The 26,643-nt window shown below is 45.2% G+C and overlaps 1 protein-coding gene across 1 annotated transcript in view; it reads left to right on the forward strand.

Moving 5' to 3' along the window:
* LOC138796917 (beta-1,4-galactosyltransferase 1-like) overlaps positions 1-26,643 on the forward strand; it is a 226,130-nt gene that overhangs the window by 141,674 nt on the left and 57,813 nt on the right. Inside the window, exon 5 of the mRNA XM_069976657.1 lies at positions 23,648-23,835. Within this exon, the coding sequence (XP_069832758.1) occupies positions 23,648-23,835 (188 nt within the window). The remainder of the gene's footprint in view (positions 1-23,647; positions 23,836-26,643) is intronic.

The raw sequence follows: 26,643 nt of genomic DNA on the forward strand, positions 1-26,643 counted from the left end.
ATATACTAGAAGCCCCCCTAGGGGACTTCTAGTATATATACTTTGATCTCTCATTGAGATCTTTGCTGTATAGATATACAGCAAAGATCAATGAGATCGGCACTCGTTTGCTTTTGGCTGCTGCAGCCGAATACAAACGAGTGCCGAGTCGGGGACGGCGCCATCTTGGACGAGTCCCCGGCCGGCATCAGACAGGGAGATCGCTTCTCCGGGACAACGTCCCGGAGGAGCGATCTCCGCCACTAGACAGCAGGGAAGTGCTGCAGCCGGTAATCGGATGCAGCTGTCATGTTTGACAGCTGCATCTGATTACTGTATTAGCGGGCACGGCGATCGGACCGTGCCCGCTAATACCCGGCGGTCGCCGCACGGCCCCTTTCTGAACGACACAAGATATTGGAACAAAATATACACCAATCTTCATTATAGAACACTAAAAACTGTGAGCATAAATATCTAAAAATTCACCTTTATTGGTAAAATGCAATGCAAAAACATACATTTAGGCTACAAACCCACTTGGCGGGTCTGCAGCGAGTCCCCTTGCTGCGTATTTGCAGCGAGACTCGCTGGAGATCCCGGCCCTATACTTTTAATGGCAGACAAACACGCAGCAGGGATGTACATCCCTGCTGCGAGTTTGTCTGCAGCCCGCCCCATTAACCCCGCCGGAGCTGATACTTTACCTGATCCCAGCTCCGGCGGTTCCCGATGTCTTCAGCAAGCCAGAGCGGGGACCAGGTGAAGTATATGCTCCAGCCAGCCGCCTGCAGCCCCGGCCGCCCGATCGCCCCCCTGCAGCACCAATCGCTTGCACGCCCCCCCCCCCCGCAGCACCGATCGCTTGCACGGCCCCCCCAATCGCCCCCCCACAGCCCCGTCCGCTCGATCGCCCCCTGGCAGCACCGATCGCCCCCCTGCAGCCCCCATCGGGCGGCCGGGGCTGCAGGGGGGCGTGCGAGCGATCGGTGCTGCGGGGGGGCGAGCGATCGGTGCTGCGGGGGGGCGATCAGGCGGCCGGGGCTGCGGGGGGGGGCCATCGGTGCTGCGGGGGGCCGATCGGGCGGCCGGGGATGCTGGCGGCTGGCTGGAGCATATACTTCACCTGGTCCCCGCTCCGGCTTGCTGAAGACATCGGGAACCGCCGGGGGGGTTAATGGGGTGGGCTGCAGACAAACTCGCAGCAGGGATGTACATCCCTGCTGCGTGTTTGTCTGCCATTAAAAGTATAGGGCCAGGATCTGCAACGAGTCTCGCTGCAAATACGCAGCAAGGGGACTCGCTGCAGACCCGCCAAGTGGGTTTGTAGCCTAAAAAGAGGAATCAAGCTAAAACTAAAATACAACAAAACAGGATATAGTCACAAACCGAGGGTGACAATAGTAGCCATATATTGCCAAAGTTATGAAACCACAAAACTTTCCTAGTACTGCCGATAGATGGATAAAGGGATACCAATAGTATATACTATGACACTTATTGGGTCAAAATAATTCACTGCTATCTAAGCCAAATAGCTCAGATCATCCAATTTCTACCTATCCTAGTGCACGGTTTCTATGTCTCAAAGAAGTGCAAAAGCAGACTCACCCATCTAGTTGTAGACATCCTGATGCGAACCCCGATGCACGTTTTGCTGTTTATAGCTTTATCAAGGCGCATTTGTTGTATTTTAGGATTATCTTGATTCCTCTTTTTAATGTATGTTCGCATTGCATTTTACCAATAAAAGTGAATTTTTGGATATTTATGCTCACAGTTTTTAGTGTTCTATGTTTTAAGTGAGTTTTATCTTGATCTTAGGTAAGAGATACGATATATTTATATGGTGATAGGTTGGGTAATTTTACCTGCCATCGCATCGTTGATTGAAGCTTCTTTGTGTCATACCAATCTTCATTAGAGTAGTCACAAACATTAGACTCCTACGTAAATGTCCCCCAGTGTGTCAACAGAAAATGACTTATTGTTTAACCCCTTCAGGACCGCGGATGTAACTGTACGTCCTTTTTGTTTGTTGTTCCCGTTCAAGGGATACAGTTACGTCCTGGGATGAAACAGGCGCAGGAGCTGCGACCGTGCCATTCCGCGATTGGTCCCAGCTCAGTGAAAGCTGAGCACCCACCGCGACCTGCGCCGATTTTTTTTTGCACTCTGGACAAACTGCTCTTCATGTTTTTCTCTTTTAAACCCGTTTGAAAATGAAAAATTTACGGCTAGGCCACTGTTTAAGTGTAAAAAATAAAATTTTTACACAACATCATTGATCTAGTCTTGACATTTTTTCATTTGCGCAAGGGGTTAAAAGAGAAAAAACAAAACGTGTAGAGCAATTTTCATTGAGTACGGAAATACCCCATAACTGTTCCAATAGGCCAAATAGTAATAGAAAATGGATAGAGATATTTTTATATAAATACAGAAAAAAAACAGAAAAAAGGCACAGGTTAGTGGCAACACAAATCAAATTTCTTCAGATATAGTACATCTGTGTAAGTCTCTTACACCACTCACAATCACTTGTATCAGTGGACAGCTGCCCAATACCATACACAGTGTAATGTTAGCCAACTACAGCCCAAATGTTTCTATCAAAAATGGGTACAAAAGAAATTAAGATAAGATATATCGCCATGTGAGCAGCCAGATAGGCTGCCAGACTACATGAATCTGCTCACCATAGCAGGGGCACAGTAAGAGGCTCAGTTGAGACATATGTCTTATCTTATTTTTTTTTTTTAACAGCATTAAATGCTGTTAAAAATAGCTCAGGCAATATGACAACCCCCATAACAATGTAACATAGTTAATAAAGTTGAAAAAAGACAACTAAGTTCAACCCACAGAAACCCCACTGTGCTGACCCGGAGGAAGGCAAAAACCTCCATGTGGCAGATGTCAATTGCCCCGTCACAGGAAAATAAATTCTTTCCCGACTTCAAAATTCTTTCCAGAATAATCCCTGGATTAACATATCACCAGAAATCTATTGGCCATAATTTGTAATGTTATATTTTTTAAGAAAAGAATCTGGAGCTCCGTTGAATATATTTAATGAATCAGCCAAAATCATGTTGCAGGGAGTTCCATAGTATCACTGCTCTTACAGTAAAGAATCTGTGTCTGTGCTGGTGGTGAAATCCTTTTTCCTTTAGCCAAAGAGGATGCCCCTGTCAGGTTGAGACAGAAGGACACAAGACAGGTGAAGCCCTGCTCTGGTACCTGCCCTGCTTTCCCTGCCTGCTTACCACTATCTGCACTAGACAACAGCGAATAACTTGGTGATGGTCCGTAACCTGGAAGAGTGCAACACACAGAGACAGACAGAACAAACACAATAAGGTCGAAGTGATCTAGCTGGGTTGGTAACACTGTGGGATAAGGCTGTATCGCAGGCAAAGAGGACACATAGGGGAGTACATTTATGGAGGCTGGAGTCCCAGCCCCAGGCTACATACTTCAAGCTTACTGGCAGTGTCATCTGCCAGTCAGTAATTCACAATATCTGGCACCTGTGCTGCTCAGCCAAGGGGCAGTGAAGCAAGATCAAGGACGCTGGCGCCGTGCCCCTAGCAACCATCAGGAGGAGACAGCCCCTTGTCATGATTACAGACCTATTTGTAAAAAGATCACTGTAAAGATCTCTGTACTGTCCATTTATATATGTGTACATTGTGAAAAAGACGTCTTTTTTCTAAACTAAATAGCCCCAATATTAATAACCTGTCTTGGTACTTTAACCCACCAATTTCCTTAATGACTTTGATTGCCCTCCTCTGTACCTGCTCCAGTTCAGCTGTGTTCTTCCTATATACCGGTGCCCAAAGCTGTACACTGTATTCAATATGTGGTCTGACCAGTGATTTATAAAGAGGCAAAACTATGTTCTCATCTTCAGCATCTATGCCTCTTTTGATGCATCCCATGATTTTATTAGCCTTAGCAGCCGCTGTCTGGCACTGATCACTTAAAGCGACTCTGTACCCACAATCTGACCCCCACAAACCACTTGTACCTTCGGATAGCTGCTTTTAATCCAAGATCTGTCCTGGGGTCTGTTCGGCAGGTAATGCAGTTATTGTCCTAAAAAACAACTTTTAAACTTGCAGCCCCGTGCCCAAGCGGAGTATCTGTGCCCTAACTTTGCACCACCCATTAGTCCCTCCTCCCCACCCTCTTCATCATTAGGAATGCCACTTTAACATTTTCTCCTGTCTGAACATTGCACAGGTCCCTTAACGATCCAGCCCATGTTCAGTATTCACACAGCTGATGAATAGGAGACAATCTGCCTGGAGCATTCCTAATGATGAGAGGTTGTGCCAGCCTAATGCATAGACATTTTAAGCCCCGGCCGTTGGGCACAAGGTTGCCAGTTTAAAAGTCGTTTTTTAGGACAATAACTGCATCACCTGCCGAACGGACCCCAGGACAGATCTTGGATTAAAAGCAGCTATCTGAGGGTACAAGCGGTTTGGGGGGGTCAGATTGTGGCTACAGAGTCGCTTTAAGTTGAGCTTACAGTCCACCAATACCCCAGTTTTTCCCAGTGTTTTATTATTTAGCACACAACTGTTCCAATACTGGGCCCTGTGGTATACCACTAGTAACTGTGACCCAATCTCAGTATGTTCTATTAATGATCCACCTCTGTTTTCTATCACTTACCCATTTATATATATTTTCCCTAGTCCCAGCATCCTCATTTTATGGACCAACCTTACATGTGGCACTGTATCAAATGCCTTCAAAAAGTTCAGATATACAACGCCCACAGCCTCCTCCAGGTCCAGAAGTTAACCGACCGGGACCGATCTCTCATAAACCCATGCTGGTGCTGTGTTATAAGAATATTTTCATTAAGATACTCCGGTATAAGGGTCCATTTACACAGAAACATTTCCTGGCAGATTATCTACCAAAGATTTGAAGCCAAAGCCAGGAATGGATTTGAAAAGAGGAGAAATCTCAGGCTTTTCTTTAAGACCTGATCTTTGTTTATAGTCTGTTTCTGGCTTTGGCTTCAAATCTTTGGCAGATAATCTGTCAGATAATCTTTCTGTCTAAATGGATCCTTACATATTTTACAAAACCCTCAAATACTTTACCAACAATAGATGTTAGACTTACAGGCCTATAGTTTCCAAGATCAGTTTTTGATCCCTTCTTGAATATTGGTACCACATTAGCTATGCGCCAGTTTTGTGGATCAATCCCTTTCATTATAGAATCTTTAAAGTATCACTGTTGTTCTAACTTTAAAAATCTAAATCAACAGTAGATGTGATATAAAGCAAGTTTGCAATTTACATTCATTATATATTTTTTTTTTAGTTATCATGGAAAACACAGCACTTTCTGTTTTCTGACTTTTTCCCTCAAAATACAGGAAACAGTCAGAAACAAGGAAGTCCTGTGTTTCCTGTGTGATAAATTAATAGTTCGGGCGATTATGCAAGCGGCCATGCAAAACATGTTTGATTATTTATTTATTTTTTATTTATAACATGGGAAAAGGGGGGTGGTATTAGGGGAGGTTTTTTTTTTTTATTAAAGCGCAACTATAATTTAAGTGACCAAAAAATTAAGTTCCACAAATAAAAAGCCCATGTGTTACCCTTTAAAAAGAGCTCTAACTTATGTGGATATCTTGTGCGCTTGCTGAGATATCCCCAGCTGTTTGGCTCAAACAAATAAATGAATTTTTCTCCTGGCTGACAGAAAGTGGGCGTGGCCTCCCTCTCTCTTACACCACAGCTAGCTCCACTATGAATCAGTGGGCTGCTGGTGGGGTATCAGTTGATGGAAGGGCGATGATGGGCGATCTGTGATGACAACTAGCTGGGATGACTTCTTTATATACTCCAGGGTTCTCCAACCTATGCCTCTCCATAACTACAGCTCTCAGCATGCCCTGCTAGCCTTCATATGGCAGGACATGATGGGAATTGTAGTAACACTGGTATAGTCAGGCACTATGACTGACAGTTCCACAAGACAAGCAGGGATGTGTATATATCACTACAAAGATGGCTGCATAGTGATAGCTGGAGAATAATGGCTGCACACATGTAGTGGTAGCGGTATGATGGTGGGGTCAGGGCAACCTTACACCAGACTCAGGGTTGTAGCTAGGGGTTCAGCCTAGAGGGAGGAAGCGAGTGAGTCTGAGCGAGAACCTCAGCAGGCGACTACCTTCTATTACATATCTGTGAGCAGCACAAGGATGATAGGGTGACCTCCATTATAAAAAAATGTGTGTAGAGGTTCACCGGCACTACTTCTATATGGAAACACAGGAAATCAACCTGGGCGTGCTGGGGACTGTAGCCGATACACCTGGGGGTGCTCCTTATAACGCACGTAGATTCACGTAAAATACTGAATGAGTAGTAAAAACAGATAAGGGCACTCACCCGGTTACAGTGTATAATCTTCAAGCTTTATTTCATATTATTAGTGCGATAAAACATCCGATCACGCACTCAGTCGGAGCAGACGCCAAACCAACACTGCTATGTCATGATGGCCATTTCGCGCACATGCGCGCTTCCTCGGATGACGCTCCTCCCGCAGGTCTCAGGTGATATACCTGTAGTGACATGCTGGGAGTGGGCGTTTACAAAAAGAGTGTGTATATACAAAACTGCGTTAAAAACATACATAGTTGAAATACCAAAGCGATACTTTCAAATAAACATGCCTAATTCTATTTTATCATTTAAGCCTGCCTTGCCCTGTGCTCCCGTAGCTAATATAAGTCGTGCTTCTATTTTCAGGAGCTCTGCATTGGTGTCCTGTCCCGCTGTAAACCGCACTCTTTTTAACCCTATGAATTTAAGGCAGTTGAAGTCCCCATTGTGTTGTGTGTGCACGTGTTCCACAATTCTTGTAGTTGCTTTTTTGTTTTTAATGGCATAAATATGTTCATAGAATCTCCGATTCAAAGCTCGTAGAGTTTTCCCTATGTAGAACACGCTGCACACACACACACAATGGCATAGACTACTCCTTAAGTCTTGCAACATATGAAATCATTTACGTTACAATCTATTCCTCCCAGATTTATTGTTTTGACTGTAAGGGCTTGTTCATACCATGAGCAATCGCCACACTTAAACATGCCTTTAGGTGTCATGGATTTTAACCACATGGGTTCTTGCAGATCCTTGTTGCTTTTAAATTTGCTATGTACTAACATGTCCTTTAAGTTTTTACACCTCCTGAAGGCTATTGTCGGTTTTTCTGTAATCTCGTCTGCCAGTACGGGGTTGTTTCTTATGAGATACCAGTTTCTATTTATTACTTCTTTTATTATTGTTGCCATGGGACTATATTTGAAGGTAAGTGTAAATTTTTGTGAACTTTCACTGTTATACGTTTTCCCTTTTTTCTTTTCTTTTAGCAATAGGGTTCTATTCTTACAGAAAGCCTTCTCCTCTGCCCGACGGAGCTCCTCAATGGGATAACCCCTTACCAGCAATCTATTAGTGAGTTCACTTGCTTTTTCTCTAAATAGAGCATCTGTACTGTTTATGCGCCTTAATCGCAAATATTGCCCATACGGTAGGGCAGATTTTACATGGGGAGGATGGTAACTCTTGTGGTGGAGGAGAGAATTACAAGCGGTTGGTTTACGGTAACTGACTATTTCGATGTTGTTATTTACTATTTTTACTGTTGTGTCTAGAAATTCGAGCTCTGACTGACTCATTTTACTGGTAAAAGACATGTTATAATCATTGTTATTAATGTATGCTATGAAATCACTGAATGCCTCTGGAGTGTCATTCCAAATTATAAAAATGTCATCCACAAAGCGGTAGTACACGCCCACCGCTCTTATGAATGGATTTCTTTCATTGAAAATAATATTTCTTTCAAACTTGGCTAAAAAAAGGTTAGCTAAGGTACATGCTACGGGCGTACCCATAGCTGGCGTACCCAGCACGTCACTACAGGTATATCACCTGAGACCTGCGGGAGGAGCGTCATCCGAGGAAGGGCGCATGCGTCCGAAATGGCCATCATGACATAGCAGTGTTGGTTTGGCGTCTGCTCCGACTGAGTGCGTGATCGGATGTTTTATCGCACTAATAATATGAAATAAAGCTTGAAGATTATACACCGTAACCGGGTGAGGGCCCTTATCTTTTTTTACTACTCATTCAGTATTTGACCTCCATTATACTTACTAAAAGATGCTGGTAAAGCTGGGTGACCTCTATTATACTGGCTATAGAGTGCTGGGAAAGCTGGGTGACCTCTATTATACTCGCTTTAGGGAGCTGGGAAAGCTGGGTGACCTCTATTATACTGGCTATAGGGAGCTGGGAAAGCTGGGGGACCTCTATTATACTCGCTTTAGGGAGCTGGGAAAGCTGGGTGACCTCTATTATACTGGCTATAGGGAGCTGGGAAAGCTGGGTGACCTCTATTATACTGGCTATAGGGAGCTGGGAAAGCTGGGTGACCTCTATTATACTGGCTATAGGGAGCTGGGAAAGCTGGGTGACCTCTATTATACTGGCTATAGGGAGCTGGGAAAGCTGGGTGACCTCTATTATACTGGCTTTAGGGTTCTGGGAAAGCTGGGTGACCTCTATTATACTGGCTATAGGGAGCTGGGAAAGCTGGGTGACCTCTATTATACTGGCTATAGGAAGCTGGGAAAGCTGGGTGACCTCTATTATACTGGCTTTAGAGAGCTGGGTGACCTCTAACTGGCAGAAAGAGTTATTACTACACGATGTACAGCCATGTAATTCATTCCCCCAAACCCATATGTAGTGTAGGGCAGGGCTGTTTTGGTTAGGGGGCAGTGATAGCAGCAAATGTTATTCCCATAAGGCTCTGGTGTGCTCTGCTATGTTAGGAAGGCAGCAGGTGTCAGGTGCACTGTACCCACAGACCCCCAGCTTCCCACTCGTACCTTCAGTGGGGAGCCGAAAACACTGCATCACCACTGAGCAGGAAGTAGTGGAGGCTGAGGTGTTTGCTGTTATTGCAGGACAGGCTGAGGCTCGGGGACAGGCTGCCAGCAGAGGTGGGTGATGGCCCCAATATTACTGATGTACAGCCCCCCTGCACTCTGTCACAGTGCCCCCGCCAGGATCAGGGGGTGGGGCTTGCCATCCGGGGGCGGGGCTTGTCAGAATATTCATCTGTTTGTGTGGGGCAAGTTAATGTCCCGACAAGCCCCACCCCCGGACGACAAGCCCCACCCCCTGTATTTGATTTTACAGTGGGCAATGTTCCTAGATTTACTGACGTTGAGAAACACGTGATGTGGTTCTGCTGTGTTTTGGTTGATCTCCCTGAGGTTAACCATCATTCTCTTAAAGCGATTCTGTACACACAACCTGACACGACCCCCCGTCAAATAGCTGCTTTTAACCCAAGATCTGTCCTGGGGTCCGTTCAGCAGGTGATGCAGTTATTGTCCTAAAAAAAATGTTTTAAACTTGCAGCCTGTGCCAAACGGGAGTATCTGTGCTCTAACTTTGCACCACCCCTCCATCCCTCCTCCCCACCCTCTTCATCATTAGGAATGCCACTGGAACATTTTCTCCATGCTGAACACTGCACAGGTGCTTAAAGGGTATCTTTAAGCTCCTGGGCCCTACCTGAGGTGCTGACAGTGTGCTGTAGCTGGCAGCCCCCAGTGAGCATGGTGCCTTTTTGGTAATTTTCCGTGCAGCGGATTATGTTCATTCTTATGTCTCCTACTGTACTAAAGAGTCACAGAGCTGTTGTTCGTGCCACACTCTTGTATGCATCCTCCTCCCTCTTCATTAATAATCCATGCTGCCGCCCTCCTGCTCGCTCAGCTTTCAGATCATAAACACTCAGGTATAATTGAATCTATACTCCCCATTTGTGTTGGAGCTGTGCTCTAGGGCTAAATCACCTGTCTAGAGACCTGCCAGCTGTTTATTCTCTGGTTCAAATCCCCTGATGGAAATTATATAGATGTCTTTTTTTTCCTCATTATTGTATCATTTTTAAGGCAATGTTCACATACAGTATTTTTGCTCAGTATTTTGGTCAGAATTTTGCAACCAAAACCAGGAGTGGATTGAGAACACAGAAAGGCTATGTTTTGACACTGTTGAAATTGAGTGGATGGCCGTCATTTAATGGCAAATATTGGACGTTGTTTTAAAAGAATAGTGATTATTTCCTATTAAATGGCAGCCATCCACTCAATTTCAACAGTGTGTGAACATAGCCTTTTTGTGTTTTCAATCCACTTCTGGTTTTGGTTGCAAAATACTGACCAAAATACTGAGCAAAAATACTGTGTGTGAACAATAAAAACCTTAAAAATGATACAATAATGAGAAAAGACTATTTAATTTCCATCAGGGGATTTGAACCAGAGAACAAACTGCTGCCATGTCATTAGACAGGTGAGCTACCCCCTAGACCACAGCTCCAACAGATTAGGGAGAAGAAATTCAATTATACCTGAGTGTATCTTTCAGCTATAAACTGCCAACACAGGACTGATCTGCAATCTGACAGCTGAGCGAGCAGGAGGCCGGGCAGCATTGATTATTCATAAAGAGGGAGGAGGATGCATGCCAGAGTGTGGCACGAACAACTACTCTGTGAATCTTTAGTACAGTAGGAGACATAAGATTGTACATAATCCACTGCGCTAAAAATTACCAAAAAGACACCATGCTCACTGGAGGCTGCCAGCTACAGCACACTGTCAGCCATGCTGAAGCACTGGAGGTCGGCCGGCCCGCCCCCAGTGGCAGGGAATTCCCTCCCCTCTATGATGCAGCTCCATTGATTCTAATGGAGCCGCGTCATAGAGGGGAGGGAATTCCCTCCCACTGAGGGCGGGCCGGACAACCTCCAGTGCTCCAGCATGGCCCAGCATCGCTGGATAGAATGGCGCCGTACACGGGAACTGGGCCACGGTTCAAAAAACGAACCGCGGCACCGGCTTCCCCATGACGGCTTCCCCATGACAGGGTGTTAAATTCAAGAGGATTTACCTGGTGGTACATCCTCTTTAACAATCCAACCCATGTGCCGGGCTGACACAGTGCGGAATTGGAGGCAATCTGCCTGGAGCATTCCTAATGATGAAGTGAGTGGGGAGGAGGGACGGAGGGGTGGTGCAAAGTAAGGGCACAGATATTTCCATTTGGCACAGGCTGCAAGTTTAAAAGTTGTTTTTTAGGACAATAACTGCATCACCTGCTGAACGGACCCCAGGATAGATCTTGGATTAAAAGCAGCTATCTGCCAGTACAAGTGATTTTGGGGGGGGGGGGGGGTCAGATTGTGGGTACAGAGTCGCTTTAAGTACCAAACTAAAGCATTCAAAGTGTTCCCAGTATTCAAAGTATCAGCGGGTCTAAGTCAGCAAGTCTGACCATAACGTGTACTGTGCTTTTTAGAAATTACAAGTAAAAGTTTGCACCTTTTTTTAAGTACTTGCTGGACTCTGTAAGTCCATGCACTACACTTAAATCTACACCAACTTTAATGGTCATGTGCAGGGCTGATTTTAGACTAAATGTGGCTCTGGGCAAATTTGAAGGCTGTGCCACAAATGCTGAAATATTGTGAGAACAATTTATGGTCCCCATACACTTCACACTTCACAACTGACACGGATATCAGTGTAAGGGGCTCTCTGGACAGTCCTCTGACAGATGATGGGAGTGGGAATGATGGAAAATAAATGCCTAACCTCTTTGTTCTCAGAGAGATAAGCTGCCATTAGATCTGTCTGGCTGTGGCTTACCCCTCCCATAGGGAACACAGGAACACTCAGCTGTGCTGAACATTCCTGTGTATAGGGAGGATGGGGCCGGATGGGAGAGGTAATTGTCAGCTGAGGGTTTCTTCCACCGGCAGTTATTGAAAGTGTATGGTCACTCTAAGGGCCATATTACACGGCCCGATATTCTGGATAAGTGAGCGCCAATCTAGTAGAACAGTTACAGAACGATGTCTGTGCAACCTTTGCTGTATATAGTAAATAATAAAGATTTTACTGCACTACCTGATCACATTCCCCAGTGTCCTCAGGCCTTGTCTGTGGAATTTTCCAGTCACTGCAGCTCTCACTTCTGGTACCATATCTGAAGTAATAGGACACTCAGCCAATCATTGGCCAAGGATGGAACAGCGCTGCAGCCAGTGATTGGCTGAGCGGTTTGTCACTTCAGAAATGGGACCAGCTGCCTGATTCGGAGGATTATCTCTCCGTGTTTTAGGGTCCTTAGTAACATTCAATCAGTTCAGAAGGGGGCATGCCAGGACTGCTGCTAGTGTTGTAACTATTTATAAGCAAACTATTTATAAGCATTGTTTTAAAAATATATATATATCGCTATATCAGGACCAAATATTGCCTCAATACTGTTACTGAAGAAAACATACTATATACAGACCGATATTACCGCCATAGAGTAACTGAAGGACTAAATAACATAAGGACTGAATAATTTTTTCTTAATTAAAAACAGTGTATTGCCTTAGTGATGCCTCATATGCTATTCATGGGAGCGCTGCAGCCAATCACCGGCCTCAGTGGCCACGTGCAGCAATTATGACTGATGAGGCCAGAGAATGGCTGCAGTGCTCCTATGTACGGTCTATGGTGACTTCACTTCAACATTTCTGCTGGGGTCAGTGGAGTCAGCAGTGGCGTTATATAATATACATTGTATACATCAGTTCAAGTGGCAATAGAAAAGTCTCTCAAAAGTTTCTCCATACGCAGTTTAGCCAAACATCAGTCCTTTTATTTACGGGCGTAGCTAGGATTCACGGGGCCCCATAGCAAAAAACTGTAAGGGCCCCCCCCTCCCCTACGCACAAGAAAAAGCACTGCATATATATATATATATATATATATATATATATATATATATATATATATATATATACTAGAAAATGTACCCGGCGCTGCCCGGGTATAAAGTGTCAGTGTGTTAATTAGGTGCCCAGGAGGCCAAGCTAAAGGTATTGTTTCATCTGAGTTAATCAGTGGAATTAGGTGTATACCTGTAGTGCATAGTTGGAGGGGTTCTGTATACCCACAATGTATAGTTTTTAGGGGTCTCGCATATCTGTAGTGCATAGTTGGGGGGCTGTATACCTATAGTGTATAGTTGAGGGAGGTCCTGTATACCTGCAGTGTACAGTTGGTGAAGGTCCTGTATACCTGTACTGTATAGTTCGGGGGTCCTGTATACCTGTAGTATATAGTTGGTGCTGTATACCTGTAATGTATAGTTGGTGGAGGTCTTGTATACCTGTAGTTTATAGTTTGAGGGTCCTGGATACCTGTAGTGTATAATTGGTGGAGGTCTTGTATACCTGTAGTATATAGTTCGGGGGTCCTGTATACCTGTAGTAAATAGTTTGAGGGTCCTGTATAACTATAGTATAGAGTTGGTGGAGGTCCTGTATACCTGTAGTGTATAGTTTGGGGTCCTATATACCTGTAGTATATAGCTGGTGGAGTTCCTGTATACATGTAGTATATTTGGGGTCCCGTATACTTGTAGTATAGAGTTGGTGAAGGTGCTGTATACCTGTATTATAGAGTTGGTGTAGGTCCTGTATACCTGTAGTGTATGGTTTTGAGGTCCTGTATACCTGTAGTGTATAGTTTGGAGTCCTATATACCTGTAGTATATAGTTGGTGGAGTTCCTGTATACCTGTAGTGTATAGTTTTGGGGTCCTGTATACCTGTAGTGTATAGTTTGGGGTCCTGTATACCTGTAGTATATAGTTGGTGGAGGTCCTGTATACCTAAAGTATATAGTTGGTGGAGGTCCTGTATACCTAAAGTATATAGTTTTGGGGTCCTGTATACCTGTAGTGTAAAGTTTGGGGTCCTGTATACCTGTAGTATATAGTTTTGTGGAGGTCCCGTGCACTTGTAGTGTATAGTTTTGGGGTCCTGTATACCTGTAGTGTCCTGTATACCTGCAGGGTTGTATTTACCCGTATGGCAGTGTTATTCAGTCACAGTGTGTCGGTATTGGTCATGTCTGGTATGGGGGTGTTATACAGTCACAGTATGGTGGTATTGGTCAGGTCTGGTGTGGCGGTGTTATCCAGTCACGGTATGGTGGTATTGGTCAGGTCTGGTATAGCGGTGTTTTCCAGTCACAGTATGGCAGTATTGGTCAGGTCTGATATGATGGTGTTATCCAGTCACAGTTTGCCGGTATTGGTCAGGTCTGGTATGGCAGTGTTATCCAGTCACAGTATGGCGGTATTGGTCAGGTCTGGTATGACAGTGTTATCCAGCACAGTATGGCGGTATTGGTCAGGTCTGGTATGGCAGTGTTATCCAGTCACACTATGGCGGTATTGGTCAGGTCTGGTATGACAGTGTTATCCAGCACAGTATAGCGGTATTGGTCAGGTCTGGTGTGGCGGTGTTATTTGTAACCTTCCCGGGCACCCAATGTATCTGTGTGCCAAATTTGGGGTCAAACGGTTCAGGCATTTGGAAGTCTATAGAGGACAGACAGACAGAAGGACAGACAGACAGACAGACTTTGATTTTTATGATATAGACTAGAAAATGTACTCGGCGCTGCCCGGGTATAAAGTGTCAGTGTGTTAATTAGATTTGTTCTAAGGTGCCCAGGAGGCCAAGCTAAAGGTATTGTTTCTAAGGTGCCCAGGAGGCCAAGCTAAAGGTATTGTTTCATCTGAGTTAATCAGTGGAATTAGTGTATACCTGTAGTGCATAGTTGGAGGGGTTCTGTATACCCACAATGTATAGTTTTTAGGGGTCTCGCATATCTGTAGTGCATAGTTGGGGGGGCTGTATACCTATAGTGTATAGTTGGGGGGGTCCTGTATACCTGTAGTGTGTAGTTGAGGGGGGCTGTATATCTGTAGTGTATAGTTGAGGGAGGTCCTGTATACCTGCAGTGTACAGTTGGTGAAGGTCCTGTATACCTGTACTGTATAGTTCGGGGGTCCTGTATACCTGTAGTATATAGTTGGTGCTGTATACCTGTAATGTATAGTTGGTGGAGGTCTTGTATACCTGTAGTTTATAGTTTGAGGGTCCTGGATACCTGTAGTGTATAATTGGTGGAGGTCTTGTCTTTGTTTTTCTGCAAAAATTCTTTAACCTCCTGCTTCTGTGACCCTGATAGAGTGTCACCAATCGTGACCGGAGGGGTTGGTTGTGACAAATTATTAACAGTGTTTGTCACCACCAAGGATTCCCTGTCTTTCAAGGGTTTGATCAAGTTTATGTGATAAACTTGGAAAGGCTTCCTTCTACCGGGTTGGTGCACCTTGTAGTTTACCTCACTGATCTTTTCTACAATTTCATAGGGACCTTGCCACTTTGCCAAGAATTTTCTTTCTACAGTGGGAACAAGTATGAGGACCCGGTCACCTGGGCTGAATGTCCTGATTCTTGCAGAACGATTGTAAATTCTACTTTGACCCTCTTGCGCCCTCTGGAGGTGTTCCTTTACTAGGGGCATTACAGTGGCTATACGGTCCTGCATCTGTGCTACATGCTCTATAACACTCTTGTATGGGGTGGACTCGCTTTCCCAGGTCTCTTTTGCAATATCCAACAAACCCCTAGGGTGACGACCATAGACCAACTCGAAGGGAGAGAACCCTGTGGAGGCTTGGGGCACTTCCCTAATAGCAAACATCAGGTAAGGTAGTGAGTGATCCCAATCATGACCATCTTTTTCCACTTTTTTTAACATATGTTTCAGGGTTTTATTAAACCTCTCGACTAACCCGTCTGTCTGGGGATGATATACAGAGGTACGTAGGTGTGAGATTTTGAACAGTTTGCATAGATCCTTCATCACCTTTGACATAAACGGGGTACCTTGGTCGGTCAAGATTTCTTTGGGGATCCCCACCCTGGAAAACATATAAAACAATTCACGTACAATTGTTTTAGATGCGGTGTTTCTTAGGGGCACAGCCTCAGGATAGTGGGTCGCATAGTCTTAGATAACTAAGATGTACTGGTGTCCCCTAGTCGACTTTACAATGGGCCCCACTAAGTCCATTGCAATGCGGTCAAAAGGTACCTCTATGATGGGGAGCGAGACCAAAGGACTGCGGAAATGTGACACTGGGGCGCTAAGCTGACATGTGGGGCATGACTCACAGTATTTTTTAATGTCATCATAAATCGCAGGCCAATAAAACCTCTGGAGGACTCTCTCCTGTGTTTTATCTGTCCCCAAGTGTCCCCCAAGAACATGATTATGGGCCATGTCCAATACCTGACGCCGGTTCGGCTTAGGAACCAGAAGCTGTTCCACAACCTCGTCATTATTCTTAGTGACTCTATAGAAGAGATCGTTAGTCACAGAAAAATGTGGAAATCTTTTTTCAACATCTGGTTCCTGAGGTACCCCATTCACAACAGTGACCTGCTCTCTCGCATTTTTGAGAGTGGGGTCCTGCAACTGTGCAGTACCAAAATTATCCCTGGACACCTCTAAGTCTGGAACATTCTGGTCAGTGGGAGGAGCCTCTTCCTCACCAGCCAGGACCTGCAAAGGAAAAGCATCATTTTCATCCTGTACATTTCTATCATTTACCGTGGGTAACTCAATAGACTTAGGGGTATCCTCACTCCTTTCAGGGGGTTTTCTTTTTCCCCATAGAGCCCAGAACAATGGAAAATCACGTCCCAATATCACATTATGCATAAGGTTTTTAACCACACCCACTTCATATTGTACAGCGCCTAGTTCAGTCCCAACATTAGCCAGCACTATAGGGTACACTTTTGTATCACCATGTATGCACACCACACTCATATGTTTGTTTGACACAAAGTCCCCAGTCACCAGGCTGGCATGCACCAAGGTGACAAGGCTCCCTGAGTCCAGCAACGCCTTAACAGGGAAGTCATTGACAGTAATGTTGCAGACTTGCGGTTCAGTCTCTAGTCCAGTGACTGCAACAAAAGACGGTTCCGCAAATAGCGACTGACGCCGGCTAGCGTCACACTCCATGGGCTCACTGGTAAGGGGGCAATGGGCAGAGATATGTCCCGTCTCATGGCATCTCCAGCACTGGATAGGGCCTGGTCTCCTTGACAGGGAGTCCTTTTTAGGGCCACTTAGCCATCTGGGACCAGCGCCAGTCTTTTGCCCCTGAGCGCTCTTCCCTCTATCAGCCCCCCTCCACACTCCCCCAATAGATGGAAGTCTCTTACCAGCTGACGGCACAGATCTGGCACTCCGGGGAGGTGAAGATGCTGCAGGAACATCACGGAGGTAGTCCTCAGTCGCATGGAACCTCTCCACAAGGTTGACAAGTTCGTCTGCATTCTTAGGGTCACCTTGTCCCACCAAGCGTTGCAGATCAGCAGGAAGTGCTCAAAGGTAGCGATCCATCACAACCCTCTCTAGGATCTGTGCAGGAGTAGAGGTGTCTGGCTCCAACCACTTTCTTGCCAAATGGATCAGATCATACATCTGGGACCTTGCTTACTTGTCCAGACTGTAGCTCCAGTTGCGGACCCTCCGGGCACGGACAGCAGCAGTAACTCCTAGTCGGGCAAGTATCTCTTCTCTTAGCCGAGGATAGTCTTTGACCTCTTGCTCACTGAGGTCATAGTAGGCCTTTTGAGGTTCGCCTGTTAAATAGGGAGCAATGACCTCTGCCCACTCAGTGGATGGTAACTTCTCTCGCTCAGCCACACGCTCAAAGACAGTTAAGTAGGCCTCAACATCGTCATCAGCAGTCATCTTTTGCAGCGCACGCCGCACAGCTCTTCTCACAGAAAAAGTCTCTGGAGCAGCTACGGCCGCTGGCTGTGGATTAGCACCTGCAGGCGCCTCTTGCTTTCCTATCAGGTGCTCAATAAGTTTCTGTTGTTGAGCCATCATTGTCTGTTCATGGCACAGGTTAGCGTTTGTCAAAGCCTGTTGTTGCTGCCGATTAGCCTGCTCATGGCGCAGGTTAGCGTCTGTCAGAGCCTGTTTCTGTTGCAGACTCACTTGCATTAACTGCTTCAACATTTCCTCCATGTTGCTTGACTGTTTCTGGAGTGAAGCAGCAGCCTTCACCCAGGACATAAGCAGCTGTAGCCAAGTTGATGCACACCGTTGCCCCAAGCAACCGTTTTGCCCTCTCCGCAGCCCCAATTGTAAGGATCTTCCCGGGGGATGGTGTGTTTGGACCCAGTTCACATCAGGCTTGGACTTATAAAAGATCAACTTGGCGTTTATTTGCAGCATAAACAGTCCAGTAAATCCAGGCCCGGCAACAGTAAATAATAGCTCAGCAGCATAACACTGCTGAGCAACAGATCCCTCCTGGACTCACCATCTCATACTTAGGTATGTAGGCAGTAACCTAGGTGAGATGTACACCCCCTCAAACACTTCTCCTGTGACATGTCCACAATATATATATATATATATATATATATATATATATATTCGTGATGTCACCAAAAAATAAAATCTCCTGTGGCCAGAAGCAGAATCCTGCCTGCAGCCACAAAATTAACAGGCAGAGCAGAGAGCCAATGGCTTATCAGTCCACTAGGAGCCCTTACAGATAAATACATAGGTGCAGGAGCAGAATACCTTCTGCTTAACCTCTCATGTACTCCAGTGTGTAAGTAACCCAATGTCCTAAGACAAGGAAATCTTTGCTCTACTGCTGTTGCACTGATAACCCCTGACCTCTGCACAGCAGGCAGTGAGAACAGAGATCAGGGGTTATCAGCAAAGTTTTTTTTGTTTTCCTTCTTCTTCCTGTTAACCTTTTTTTTGTGTGTTGCGGCATGTAAGGAAACATTGGGTCACTTACACACTGCAGTACATAAGGGGTTATGCAGAAGGACTCAGGAGGCTCTTATCTTCTCCCCCGGGCCCCCCTCCTGCAAGGGCCCCATAGCAACTGCCTACCCTGCCTCTATGGTAGCTACGCCACTGCTTCTATTTCCAGCAAAGAAGGCACAGCAGACACAAAACAACTATGGCTTGACTTCAGCAAAACAGAATATAGAGTCCAAGTGACACAAAACTCACAGGTCCTTTTCAATTGCAGGTTCACCCACCTGGATGTGGAAAGGTGTAATGGCACAGCTTTCAGACCCCCACCAGCTTCCCAGCTGACACAATCTACTTCAAGTCCAACAAACTCCAGAGATGGAACCACACCCCCCAGCTCTGCTAAACTACTTAGATTATATCAGGCTACAGAAAACCCAACCTGGAATATGTGGAAGCAGTCTCCCACCCATCTCTAAAGGTGCCTTTACACAGTAATATTTATCTGACAGGTTTTTGAAGCCAAAGCCAGGAACAGACTATGAACAGGGAACAGGTCATAAAGGAAATACTGAGATTTCTCCACTTTTCAAATCCATTCCTGGCTTTGGCTTCAAAAATCTGTCATCTAAATCTCTCTGTATAAAGGCATCCCAAGACTGCTCCAGTGAAAGGCTGACCCCGATCAGCCATACTATTTAAAGGGGTTGCACAAAAACACCTCCAACACCAACCAAGCACGGATCGTGGGGCGCAGGTCCAATAGAATAAGGATATGTAGTATAAAATATTTATATTTATTGAAACTCAACGCGTTTCGGAACCGCACCGGTTCCTTTCTCAAGAGTCATAATAGTACACGCAAAAAAACACAGTTCATATAAAAGATTTAGGGATATGACATCAGAATATAGGGGAGGAGGGAACACACCCACTTAGAACAGGTGGAGCAAATCTCTATTATTAAGACAAAAGTGTTACAATATATATAAAATACACTGATAAAAACACTATATCTAGAGACATTATATACAAAAATAATTGCGACTGTGCGATGAGCTCTTCCTCAAAACGACCCATGAAAAGATTGGCAAAACTAGGGGAGAAACGAGAGCCCATCGCACAGCCTTTGATCTGACGGAAAATGTTATCACCAAAAGCAAAAGCATTGTGTTCTAAAATAAAACGCATACCACGTAAAATAAATGTGGATTGTGACAATGGTAAAGACATATCATTAGATAAATAATAATGTGCCGATTTTAATCCCAGTTCAATATCAATATTAGAATAAAGCACTGCTACATCTAATGAAATAAAAGCAAAATTCGTAGGTAAATGAAGAGACTGAAGTTCAGAAATGAGTTGTGTTGAATCTTTCAAAAAAGACGGTAATTCACAGACATATTTTTGAAGAAATAAATCAATGTAGTGAGAAAGGTTGCTAGTGAGAGAGCCCACCCCCGAAATAATAGGTCTACCAAGTGGTTTACTTTCACACTTGTGTACTTTTGGCAAATAATAAAAATAAGGAAAATTGGTATTAGTAACTAATAAAAAATCTTTTTCATTTTTATTGAGAAATCCTTCACTTATTGCCTCCTGTATCAAAGCATTGTAGGCAATGGTATACTCATGGGTAGGAATGCTATTTAACTCGATGTAGTATTCAGTATCTGAGAGTATTCTATGAGACTCTTCGAGGTAGTCAGATCTATTCAGTAAAACAGTCCCACCACCCTTATCAGCGGGACATATTATCAGTTGTGAATTGGATCTAAGGGTGTTTAAGGCTGTTCTTTCACCCCTAGTTAGATTATCCTTGTGAACACTATTATAAACAACACTATTGATATCTCTTAAATCATTGAGTACCAATGACTGGAAAGTCTCAATAAAATGACCTTTGTTTTGTAAAGGATAAAAGTTAGATTTATTTTTAACCGAGACATGTGAAAAGGTATCTAAAGGGACATCAGTATTAGAAGGTAACGGTATGTGGTTAGTACATTCTTTTAAACTAGAATGACGCTTGAGAGTTAACTTACGTATAAAATCATTAATATCTAAAAAAAGTTTAAAATTATTAGGATATGATACCGGACAAAAAGATAAGCCCTTATTTAATAGACTTATTTCATTTTGATTGAGGATATGAGAAGATAGATTAAATAATTTCATCGTACCTGGCGATTCAGTGGATGAAGATTTTAATACAGGTCTATTTTTCCTTTTTTGTCCTTTTTGTCTAATCCCTCCTCGGCAGCCTCTAGGTATGTTTTTCTTTTTCCTTTTCCTTCTGACTGTGGGAGTGATAATGGTTTCGGGATTTTCTGAAAGAAGTGTGAGATCTTCTGTGTCTGGCTGTTTGAGATGTGTGGAGCATGTAGTGCAGCCTCCACTAGTGCAGGTCGGGAGTCTAAAAAAACTGATGTTGCTGAACAGTTTAGAGAAGAAAGAGTGGTAACGCGTTGAGTTTCAATAACTATAAATATTTTATACTACATATCCTTATTCTATTGGACCTGCGCCCCACGATCCGTGCTTGGTTGGTGTTGGAGGTGTTTTTGTGCAATTCATTCCTTTGGATAGCGGGAGTGGCTGCGGTCCATTGTATATGCCAATACGAGTGTTGTGCCTCTCATTTAGCACAACCTCATCAGGTGAGGGTCTCCTTGCATGTTGGTCCCTCTCTGTCTCTTATAATTTGATCCGCGCTATGGAGCGCTGTCCTTTTCTATTTTATTTAAAGGGGTTGGCCTCTTTATAGTAAAATAGTTCAGTGTACAGTATTAGTTAGTGTACTTACTGTATATACTGACAACAGCTCCCAGTGTGCCTCTTAGACCTAAAATCTGACTCCCCTCCTCGAGGCTGTGCTGTCCTGCTCTGTGGTGTTTCTGTCCATAAAATGGCTGACATGGAGGAGCATGTGGCCATGCCCTGCCCCCAAGTGTCCAACACTGAGCCTGTTTATGCCTATGGTGGACACTGGGGACGTGGGGCATGGTCATATGCTTCTACATGTCAGCCATCTTATGGACAGAAACACCACAGAGCAGGAAAGCACAGTCTGGAGGAGAGGAGCCCGATTTTAGCTCTATGAGTCACACAGGAAGCTGCTGTCAGTATATACAGTGAGTACACTTACTAATACTGTACACTAAATAATTTTACTATAAAATGGCCAACCCCTTTAACAAAAGTGTCAGTAACCTATGGTTACTGACAAAAGACACCAGCTCACTTCAACAGGCCAGGTGTGGTGGCTTGTTTTGTATTTGGTGGCTTTATTCCTCAAAATGCTCGGTAACATTCCATGTTGTCTATATTATATACACACAAATGCATGCACACACATACACATACTAACACATCTATTAAAACACATTATTCAAATCCAAAACATCCAGTACACATACTATTCACATGAGCATGTAACACATAGTACATTCATGCATTATACACATAACATTCATACACATTAAAACTACACACCACATATACAATAGATATACTTACTACCATTAGCAGCTAGCTGGGTGTAGAGCTGCACCCCTCTCACAGCAGGAGCACTGAGGTGCAGGAAGAGGAGCTGGGGGGGGGGGGGGTCTTAAGGGAGCACACACGGGGAGCACAGAATCGTGCAGCTTCTGTGTGATCCTCTTATAGCAGCAAATAGCTATAACAAGGGCTCACTCCCAGATGCTGCAGGAAGCTGTCAGTATGCTCCTGCCCCCAACACATACTGTAGCTGAGCAGTTTGGGGTGAGGAAAAGGATACAAAAAAGAATTCACTGAGGGAGGAGGATCATGGGAGCAGTGTGTGTGTGCTGAAGGAAAGTTCTAAATGATAACTTTTGGGGTACAGTGTTTGTATTTAGGGGTCTGGAATACTCTTGTGGTCTGATTTGGGGGGAGGGGAGTAGTACATTATTTATAATTTTTATATTTTTATTTTTGTATAACCATTTAATGGCTACCCTCCCCAAATATTTGAAAAAAGTTTTATAATCAAGAACCTTTCGGGCAACACTGTGCACAATAATTAACAATCCTGGTTTTTTTTCTCTCCTTTTTTCTTTTACGTTGTTTACCATGTGGGAACAATATTGCAATATTGTTTTTATTAGATCGGACAATTCTGCATGGTAGGATACTAAATAGGTTTTGTTTTTGTTTACATATTTTTTATTGCAAAATGGAAAGGGGGTGATATAAACTTTTATTGGGGGAGGGGATTTCTAATATTTTTTACTTTTTAAGTCCCCCTAGCAGACTTTTGAGAAGATCGCTGATCTGACAGGATAAAGGCAAGTATTTTACTCCCTCTGTCAAGGAAAATGATCGGGATCCCTGCAGTTCCGATCAGTCATGGACAGATACAGAATTTTCCTGTCACTGACACTCTTAATCGATGCACTCTCTATAGATTGCTGCATTTAAAGGGTTATTGGCGGCCTGCGGGCAGCAGCGTGATTGCTTCTGCCTATCATTATGCCCGACTCCTGGCACATTAATGTATGCTGGGCTAATCACACACTTGGGTCATTGGCAGTAAGAACATATATAGTCGAGATGGGTAAATTTACAGTAGTAATGAAGCAAAGCACTTTTTAATGCTTGGCCGGCGACTTGTCAGATGTCTGCTTTGAACTCAGGAGTTTTTTTAGCATCATAATGAATTATGACGCTGAGAGTTCCATAAGAGTTCAAAAGTGCAGTCTGTGGGATACATCTTCGTGATCTTCTTGTTTTATATTGTGTATCATATGGTAAATGCTGTAAAATATATTACATAAGACCTAGGGTATAATAGCAGAAATAAAATTATATACAGTATGTATTTTTGGTTTCACAGATTGAAAATACAACTTTCAACAGAGCAAAGCTGATGAATGTTGGGTATTCAGAGGCAATAAAAGATGATGATTATAATTGCTTCATCTTCAGCGACGTTGATATTATTCCCATGGATGACAGGAATTTGTACAGATGTTCCAACAATCCTAAACATATGGCTAATTCTTTAGACAAGTTTAATTTTAAGTAAGTTTGTTTTATATTACATCTTTAGCTAACTATAACCATTAACCTCTGTTGACTTCAACATGCTGAAAAGAATAAGGCAATACTTAGTTGTGACATCTTGTGGCCGAAAAGTAGTAACACATCGCTGAAAACAGAATATTGGAAAACATAAGCAACCCATACAGAAATACCTTCAGGGTTTTCTGGACTAAAAGAGGAACCTATCTGTGGCCCAGGGGTTCCTGGACACTACAGAGTGACCTCACTGCAAAGCGCCACCCCAATATAAATGAAAAGAAATGGGCCAGCCAAGGGTAGTCTCACTATTGCAGCTCCACCCATTACTATGCTTTATTTAAGATTGCCTTATTCCCGGTTGCATCCGGAGAGACTGTTGCTACTAGTTACCACCGTTACAATAAATATACAACTACCGTTGTTTCTGAACCTTGGCATTGGTGTGATAATTGGTGCCCTGACTAAGGACAACGAAGAATCGCATGCCCAGCCTCCGCATGGTCAGGAGCCCGGTTCTCAGCTGTGTTGCCCTCGTGCCAAAACCGTGATAATCCTGCCCTGGTTCCTGCCAGTAACAACACCCATCAGCAGAGTGGCCCCTAGGGGCCCAGGCATCGCACTAAGGTGTTCCTGCATTTGCTCTGCAATAGCATTCCTGTGTTCCTGTATCCTCTGCCCTGGTTCCTGTATTTCTGCCCTGGTTCCGCTGTTCCTGTCCTCAGGGGCGTAGCTAATGTCTCTTGGGCCCTGGTGCAAGAGGTCAACTTGGCCCCCCCCCCCCCTTACCACATACTGACTAACACAACCGCTGCTACTGAATAAAATCCTCTGTACATAGACCAATATCCCTGGCTTGGTTGCTGGTGACGGCAGGCGAGGGGTGACAGGAGCAGGTACTGACAGTGGCGTGTAAGCGTACCGCAGGTGACAGGCTGAACACAGGAACAGCAGAGAGACGGGAAGCAGGAACCAGGGACTAGGAGTAGGGACTGGGTAGCGGACAGGAGTCAGGAACAAGGACTAGGGACTAGGTAGCGGACAGGTATCAGGAACAACAGGGAGCTGGGCCAAACGCTATGGGAAGCATGTAGAGGCTCCAACACAGGGGACAGGGCATGCTGGGATTTATAGGGAGTGATTGGGTGCAACTACCAATTAGGGGCGGACTGGCCCTTTAAATCTGAGACAGCCGGCGCGCGCGCCCTAGGAGGCGGGGACGCGCGCGCCGGCCGGCACAGACGGAAGGAGGAGCGGGACGAGGTGAGGCGCCCCCCGGGGCCGAACAGACCGCAGCGCCGGGTCCCTGCACCAGGACCCCGGCAGCTGCCTGAGCTGGATGGCGGTTGCGGCGGCGTCCCGGAGCACGGGACGCCGCCGCGGCCATGACAGTACCCCCCCCCCCTTTGGCCTCCCCCTCTTTCTTGCCTGCAGGAACCCCTTGATGAGGTCTTTATCCAGAATGTTAGCCTCGGGTTCCCAGGACCTCTCCTCCGGACCAAATCCTCTCTAGTCCACCAGGAAGAAACGTCTCCCTCTGACAGTTTTCATGGCCAGAATATCTTTAACAACGTAGACGTCGTCTGAGACGGCTTGTGGAACAGAGAGCGGAGACTGATCGGAGAACCGGTTGAGGACCACAGGCTTCAAGAGGGAGACATGGAAGGCGTTCGGAATCCGCATAGTAGGGGGCAGGTGGAGTTTGTAGGTGACAGGGTTTATGCGTTTCAGCACCGAAAAAGGACCAAGGAATCGGGGACCCAACTTGTAGCTGGGAATCTTGAGTCGAACATATTTGGCCGAGAGCCAGACTTTGTCACCTGGACGAAAATTTGTGGCAGGTCTCCTCTTCTTATCAGCCTGGTCCTTCATGCGTTCTGAGGCTTTGAGTAAGGACTGTCGAGTTTGTTCCCAGATCGACTGCAGGTCAGATAACAGCTCCTCCACGGCTGGGACCCCAGAGAATGGAGAGAGAGGCAGAGGAGGACGAGGATGATGCCCGTAGACCACATAGAAAGGAGACTTGCCTGTGGAACTCGAGTCCAGATGGTTATAGGAGAATTCCGCCCATGGAAGGAGGTCGGACCAGTTGTCTTGGCGGCTGGACACAAAATGCCGTAGGTAGTTACCCAGGATCTGATTGACTCTCTCCACTTGCCCGTTAGACTGGGGATGGTAGGCTGATGAGAAGTCCAGCTTTACTTGGAGCTGCGAGCAGAGGGCACGCCAAAACTTAGAGACAAATTGAGAGCCTCGGTCGGACACAATGTGAAGAGGAAGTCCATGCAGGCGGAAGATGTGTCGGAAGAACAACTGAGCCAGACGAGGAGCAGAGGGTAGGCCAGGAAGAGCCACGAAGTGAGCCATTTTAGAGAAGCGGTCCGTCACCACCCAAATAACAGTATTGCCCGCAGATGGTGGTAAGTCGGTGATGAAATCCATCCCAATGTGGTGCCAGGGATGGTCCGGGACTGGCAAGGGCAAAAGTAGGCCGGCAGGTCTTTGACGGGGAGACTTATTCCTGGCACAGACTGCACAGGAAGCCACAAAATCCTTGACATCCTGGAGGAGATTGGGCCACCAGTAGTGACGGGAGATCAATTGCCCAGTCTTTTGAGTTCCTGGATGCCCGGCCACCAAAGAGGAATGCCCCCACTTCAAGATGCGTTTACGGAGCACGGGGCGCACATAAGTCTTCCCGGGGGGCAGTCTCTGCAGAGCAGAAGAAGCAACTGGTACTAGGCGGTCAGGAGGTATTATGTGACGAGGAGATTCCTCTTGCCCCATGACATCGGATGCTCGGGATAATGC

Source organism: Dendropsophus ebraccatus, chromosome 7 (assembly GCF_027789765.1).
Source record: "Dendropsophus ebraccatus isolate aDenEbr1 chromosome 7, aDenEbr1.pat, whole genome shotgun sequence".
NCBI classification, from domain to species: Eukaryota; Metazoa; Chordata; class Amphibia; order Anura; family Hylidae; genus Dendropsophus; species Dendropsophus ebraccatus.